The 7182-nt window shown below is 56.6% G+C and overlaps 2 protein-coding genes across 2 annotated transcripts; one reads left to right on the top strand and one right to left on the bottom strand.

The window, feature by feature from the left end:
• Positions 1-806: 806 nt before the first annotated feature.
• VOLCADRAFT_94831 (uncharacterized protein) lies at positions 807-4914 on the bottom strand (the record flags this gene model as incomplete). Its single annotated transcript, XM_002953992.1, has 8 exons — positions 807-1883; positions 2182-2337; positions 2760-3236; positions 3420-3635; positions 3976-4126; positions 4474-4562; positions 4736-4839; positions 4908-4914. 8 exons carry the CDS (start codon positions 4912-4914, stop codon positions 807-809), a joined length of 2277 nt encoding a protein of 758 aa, XP_002954038.1.
• A 756-nt stretch (positions 4915-5670) lies between these two features.
• Positions 5671-7182, top strand: VOLCADRAFT_121250 (uncharacterized protein; the record flags this gene model as incomplete). Its single annotated transcript, XM_002954063.1, has 3 exons — positions 5671-5914; positions 6160-6485; positions 6920-7182. Exons 1-3 carry the CDS (start codon positions 5778-5780, stop codon positions 7180-7182), a joined length of 726 nt encoding a protein of 241 aa, XP_002954109.1. The 5' UTR covers positions 5671-5777.

The raw sequence follows: 7182 nt of genomic DNA, 5'->3' as shown, positions 1-7182 counted from the left end.
CACAGGCGAGAAGTTGTCGGCAGAAACTTCCTCGGCGGGAAGCATACTAACAAAAGCCAAAATGTATTTCTTAATGAGATCGGAAGATGTGTCAAGTATTGTTATTAATGACTGTCGCGGAGTTTAGGTGGTGAGCTACACGAGTATGCACACCACGGCAAGACAGGCGCAAAGTCAGAGCCGAAGTTTTCACTAAAAATGATGTAACCCAGCGCTGGGTTGTTAGGTTGGCAGGAAATGGTTAACTATTGGGGAGAGTCAATGTTGATTAAATAGCTATCAGGCGTCTCTTATCAAATTTTAACATTTCGGCAATATCTCTTGACTTCTATTTTTAAGTACTGATAGCAATTTTCGTATCCGTATGAATACCAATCGTGTACGGTTGCCGCAACCAACATTGCGCGCAAGCGCGCGTGAATCCATCGCGCTCCCAATTCCCGTATGCTGAGGTCATATTATGATTCTCACAGTAAAATTTACAGTAAGCATGAGATAACTGTTTGGTTGCCGCGCATTGCGCAAAGGTGGAAAGCGCGGGTTTCCCTTTGTAACTGTGGCAGTTGCTGCGCTAACGATTCGCGCGCCTTGCGGTTTCCCGCCTGCCATCCAACGAGGATGCTAAGGGATATGACAAGAGGGAACATTATGATAAGGAGAATGGGAGTTACAACATGATGCTATATCCGAAACATGGCAAGTTTTAAGATATAACAAGCTCTGGCAAACGGCGTCAAGACACACCGAAAACATGCAATCCAATCCAACAATCCAAGCCCAAAGGTAGTCCGACACCAATCATATGCTCAATCAAGAAGTGACTCCTCCAGGCGCCTCGGGACGGGCTCCCCATCCTCGACGTAACCTGGTCCAACTCCCAACTCGTCTTCCAACAACTTGCAACAACTACGCTTAGCACTGCTCCTGCGGATGCTGTTCAACATTTCCTCCTGCACGGCTGTCCGGCCGGGAGTGCGAGCCCCCCCCGTGACGCGCGATGGCGTCCGACCAGAGCCGTCCTGGCCCTCACTTTCCCCCAAATCACCACCCGCACCCCGAGACTCGCACGGCGATGCTCCGCCAACACTATTACTGCAATCTTTGATAGCCACTGCAGGCTTTGCTGTACCCACCGCTGCACCTGTCCGGCACAGCTTCTGCAAAAACCCGTCGTCGGACGCTGAGGCGGCGGAGCCGCTGCAACCCCCCCCAATAGGTGCCGGCGCCGCCAACGCAGCCGTAGCAGCTTGCCCGTGTGCGGCCAGGATGGACCCAATAGGCCCCGACGGTCGATCACCCCGCACCATCCCGCTGCGCGTCGGCGTCTGTGCGCAGCGCTGCGGCATGGGCGATGGCGGCGCAAGCGGAAGTCCTGGCGGCCGCCGACGCGATGAAGGTGTCGGCGGGGGCATCTCCAGGCCGCAAGCTGTTGCACCGCCAGCTCGGCCGCTGTTCGACGTTGCTGCAGGGCCCCCGACACCAGACACCGTTGCTGCCCCATCCTCTTCAAGTGCCTGTGCCAAGGAACGGGGCTTTAACCCTGCCGCAAGCGACTCCGGAATTGGTCCGGTGGCGGCGCGGCCCAGCGAAGCAGCCCTTGTCCCTGCATCCGCCGCTCCACAACCACCGCGCTCGAAAATGGACTGTACGGCGGCATCTGGGTCAGCGGCGAGCGCCTTGAGCTTAGCTGCGACGGCATTGATGTTCGCGGCGCGGCTTATGACAACGCTGCGCGGGCGCGCAGAGCCGTCGGCCAGGACCCGCGGGTCTTCGATGCGAAGGAACTCGGGCACGGCGCGTGCCATGGCAACTAGCGTGTTGCTGGCGTCACGGGCGGCGAGACCCTGACGCTGTGTAGAACGTTCGCACATTAGCTGTGCCACCTGGGAAAACACAAATGTGGCATGTACGGGGGTTACGGGATGCTGTACATTTAGAAAGCAAGTTGTATGGGCAATAGCGGAATGCCCCGCAGGGTACGGTCACGTTGGAGCAGGCTGGCGACTGGACGGAACTAACTCGAGTGGCATATGGCGCCAAAGGCACGTGTCCTTGTACGCACGGCGCTGCGCGCTTCGTTCTTGGTACCGTTTTCGTGTTTCCAGCGCGGTCCAAGGCCTCTTCACGAGCTTTACTTGCATCACACCCACATTGTCGTTGACCCGGTCAACACGCGCTTACCTGTGTCAAGGGCTTGACGGTCGGGCCCTGCAAGCCAAAAATGATGCGCACAAGCTCGTGGCCGTGCGGCAACAGCTGCACGGCGCGCCGCATTTCAGCCCGTCGCTTGGCCTCCGGTGTTTGTGCTACTTGTGCGGCCTCCGCCTCAAGTATTTTCTGTAAGACGAAAGACAACAGGTACCAGCGAGGCGTGGCGTCAGTTGCCGTGTTGGAGAAACTTGGGCTCCACAGCACATACGAGTCAAAGGATGGTATTATTTGTCGTGGCACACAAGATAGGAGGTGCGCGGGGAAGGAACGATGTAAGGTTCTTGTGCGGGCACAAGGTGCCAAGGATTCAGGATTGTGCTAACCGCTATGAGGCTATCAGTCCGCAACCCAACAGCAACTCAAACCACCATCTTCCATGCTGTGGGGCACGCAAACGAGTGTGACCCTATTCAGCCCCGTATGCTGTACTGTTATCCTATCCAGAGCCGGCTTGCAAAACAAAAAGCCATTTCAATGTGCCTGTACATGGCAAAGAGCGTGCAACCATACATAAAAACAGACAAACAGCCGTTCGGATTGCGTCTCACCTGCATTGCGGCAGGAGATAGCAAGCTATGCAGTCTCGCCAACCCAGCCGACTGCGGTTGCTGCTGGCTCGTTGGCGTAGTCGGAAGACCTGCAGGTCGGGGTCCCTTCGACTGCGGAGTCCTCACCACTGTGGCCGCAACGCCGAATGCCGTTGGCTGCATGGCCGTCATTGAGCCCTGATGCTGCGTTAGTTCCAACGCTGGTCCTTCAGCCGCCTCTTCAAGTGCTACCTCTGCTTCCATCTGCTTTGGGCTACCAGAGGCCCGCGGATGAGGCCGTTGCTGCTGCGGCGTCACAGCCCTCTGCTGAACTGCGGGCGTGTTTCCTTCCAATATGGGGGTTAGAGAGGCCACCGGCATGGAGCCCCCAAGCAGGCCCAGCCGGGATCGGCTGCGGGTCATGGAGGGCGAGGCCGCGGACATGCCGCTACTCATGCTGCTGCCAGGAGACCCCAGCCCTGCCGCCAAGCCAGCGACCTGCGCAAGGATTGAGCCATACAGGACGTAAGCGGATGCAGCGCCTACCAGTCAACCATCACGGCACACGCAATGGCCGCGTTGCCTACTGCAGCATGCTGACAGCCGTTTTCCATGGGCACAAAATATACATGCCACTACCCAGGTTAACACACATGGACGCTGCCGATGCCTCCCACATACCTGCGCATTATCTGTGAACATGCCAAACGAACAGCTGGCCGTCTGTAGAAGCCCCGCGTTGCATCCCGCAGCGCTCCCACCGGCGCTGGCCCCAGGGCTGGATAAGCCGCATAGCGGCAGGGATCCGGCGCGCGAGAGCGCCGGGCCGGAGGCCGTTGGACGAGGCGGTAGCGGGGCCTGCGGGACGGGTTCTCGCAACTTGCCGGTTTCCGGGTCCTGGAGGGTTGAAGGCAAGGCAAAAACAAAAGCGTGACTCACAGACTTGTGATGGGTTTAGTTACATGGCTCCAAAGAACACTGAACACGTTCGCAAAGTTAGCAACTAGAGAATCAATATTGTCCGTGGCGTCATAAGTTTGCCAGAGCCCATGCCGACTGAAACCCGCACGGCGGGGGCCAATCACCAGCCCAAACGGCCCGACCCAAATGGCTGCTACCGTGATGGGTTGGCCAGGGTGACCAAAAGTGCGATCATGTGGCCGTGGTTTGCATTCAAAAAAAGCCCATCGACTGAGTCAAATTACAGCAGAAACGAAAAGAGGGGCATGCAACGTACCACGGGATTAGCTTTCGCGTGCTCCTCCAGCTGCGCGCGAAACTCCGAAAGCTCCGCAGCACCGCTGTACCGGCCCACGCTGCCGCCGCCAAGGCCCTCCGCCCCCGAAGAGGTCGGCCGATCAAACGTCAGCAGCAGCTGTATCTCCATCCTTCAGGATCAAATGCACGCACAGAACACACGAACACTACACGTAAGCCTTAGTCCATGGATACAACCAATAAAGATCTAGGCCCTAATTTCAGTTTGCCATGAACGAGATAGGCGGGAGTTGGGTTGGAGAATGGAGACGGAAGTGGGATGTCTCGCGTTTGTCTTTGAACCCGCAGGTGGAGGTGTATCAAGAAGCAACGCAGCTCAAGCAAGCCACAAACTAGGAAGATGGCCTCGGGACGTCGTGTAAATCGCTTTCACGCCTGTTGCAAAGTACTGTGCAACCCTTTAACCCTAAGTTGTGCAGTCCGCAAATGTGTTTGCGACACCGAATGCGTGACTTACTGAAGTGGGTTCGAGGCGGATGGTGTCCTGATGTACTGCCAATCGAAAGCTTGCGGCCGGAGGTACTTGATCTGCGCGAGGTGCTCCACCTGCGATTTCCAGGTCCAGAGGTTGGGGATGGGTAAGTCATGAACGAACGGCAAAAATAATAATGCCGACAGTCGACATGTAATTCAGCATATGGCCACACACCAAAGAACCAACCCAGTTGAAATCCTGGCATGGTCAGGTTTCGGGAATGGCCCAGGACCCCTTGACTCACCCGAAATTCGCGCTTGGTCATGTTCTCTACCACGTGGCGCACGTTACTATAAGTGACTTTCTCACTCCGGCGTTTTAGCATCATACGCCCCGTTCGCAGGGCATCTGCATGCCAGGACACGGAATGAAAAACCTAGTTGCGCTACTGTAGCCGGCCATCCAGCAGCACGCACCGAACATGCTTGCAAGCAGTTCCAACTCCGTGGGAAGCTTATTAGCGCCGTGTGTAGACTGCTTTGATGTGTCTGGCTCTGCGCACACTGGCTGTTGGCATTTCCTCCCCTGCGAGTCGTCGTTGACTATCGCTCTAGCACGTTTCGCTGGTGGGGATTTAACATCATCGTCTTTTAGGCCTAAGGAGTTTTGCGCAGCCTTGGTGATGCCAGCCGGCGAGGCTAACCCGGCTGCAGCTAACATTTGCTCTCCGCGACTTCGGCGCTTCATCCTTCGTTATGTTGGCCTAGTCTTTAACAAGAAATTATAAGAAGATACTACACTAACACAGCTAGGCTGCAACACATACTGCGTCCCTTCCCGCTACTTTGAATGTTCTGTTAGTTTCGGAGCAAATACATCGTACAGGCACATTACTGTCTTTTGCAACTGGTGAGTTTTCAGTAGCTCTAGTACGATGACATCCACCCCATTATGGCACATCTTAGGAGGAGGCTCTCTAGGTCTGCTTTGTGCATTTCACTTGCGGCGAGCCGGCTTCAATGTGAATCTTATCGTGCGAAATTCTCCAACTGGCTTCACATTTACCTCTAACAATAGTGGGATTTCAATTGAGCTTTTGGACTCATGGCGCAAAGATAGCCAACCCACCTGGCAGAGATCTCTCCCTATCCTAGCAAAGCCGATGCCATGTCCGGGACAAGCATCACCAGGGATTCATAATCATGCATCGTGTGGAAATGCTACTTCGCATGAGTTAGGCTCTATCGAACGTCTCATCGTTGCCACCAAGGCGCAGGACGCTGTGCCGGCTCTCCGTAACATACTCCCAAACCTGAGCGCTGACTGTCGATGCATCCTGCTGCAGAATGGTGTGCTGGCAGTGGCAGAAGAACTGCAGCGGGAACTGGGCCGCGAGCTTGGACTCGTGCCCATGGCTAACTACATACACACACAGGACAGCGACCCAACACCTGCAGATGACTCCGCTAGTGGACCCGCGCCGGTCAGCAGAAACTTACAATTTTACGCAGCGAGCGTCACGCATGGCTGTTACAGAGAAGCGGTCCAGCCCACCGCAGATCCGCCTAGCAAAAGCTACGCCCCACGGGTGGTGCATGCGGGTCTAGGGAGCATCGCGATTGGGCCTTTGGTGCCCTTGCTAGCTGCTGCCACCTCGGTCCTGCGTCCAAGCGGCGTAACAACAGCAGTAACAACAACCGCTCCGGACCGCAGTCGTCCCATCTGCAGCCACGCTAGCAACATCGACATCATTACCAACAGCAGCGGGCAGAGCGCGGACCACGCCGCTTTCCTCCAAGAGCTATCAGGAGCCCTGCCCGGCCTCGTGCTGCGACCGGTGGCGGATCCAGGAACCCTCTTGCGGGAGCTGCTCGCCAAACTCGCCGCAAATTGCGCGATTAACCCGTTAACAGCATTGCTGGGCTGCAACAACGGCGCATTAACGGAGCTTGCACATGTGCGCGGTCTGATGCGGGAAGTGTGTCGTGAGCTTATCGCTGTGTTTGGACCAGCAGCGTTTGGACCGGCGAATGGCCAAGGTGCCAACAAACAAGGTACGGCGCTATGTGTGCAGTGTTCTATCACAGGCAGGGGACCAGGCAGGCGCATGGGCTGCCATGATGGATAATCGGTATCCAGGTTTGTAAACCCAACTCATGGTCGGCAGCGCACGCGCAGTTCATCAGCAGGGCATGCAGGCAGGGGGTCCTTCGGTCCGTTGAGGGCAGGAAAGCCCCCTTGCCGCATGCGTTGAGCAAGCCAGGTTAAGGAAGACATCTACCATGTTCTCAGCATGGTGGCAATGGCTTTCGTAGGCTCCTTCATGAACAAATGCGGCATGGAAATGAAAGCACGGTTGCCTAGCGAGTACAGCCGAAGTCGACCCCGCGGGTTTCCCCTTCCCTGCTTTTTACTGGACACGGTGCTCAAGTGGATTGCGCAGGATGTGATCGCGCTGCTTCTGGTTGCGATTGTCATGGCGCAGCAGGTGCGCGCATGTCCGAAGCGTTGAAGGACTGCGCGGATGCGGCGGAGCAGGCAGCGCTGTACGACTGGGTTCTGGGAGTTGCAACCGCGACGGCGGGCAACCGGTCCAGCATGCTACAGGACGTGACTGCAGGGCGGCCAACGGAAGTGGATTACTTGAGCGGCTGGGTGGTGAGGGCCGCGGCCGTCCGGAACTTGCAGGTGCCGGTAAATACAACGTTGCTTGCGCTCGTGAAGGCGAAGGAGGGGCTGCAGGGCGCATAG

The sequence above is a fragment of the Volvox carteri genome (genome assembly GCF_000143455.1).
Source record: "Volvox carteri f. nagariensis unplaced genomic scaffold VOLCAscaffold_40, whole genome shotgun sequence".
NCBI classification, from domain to species: Eukaryota; Viridiplantae; Chlorophyta; class Chlorophyceae; order Chlamydomonadales; family Volvocaceae; genus Volvox; species Volvox carteri.
Note: the sequence above shows the minus strand (reverse complement) of the source record. Positions and strands in the feature narration are given on the sequence as shown.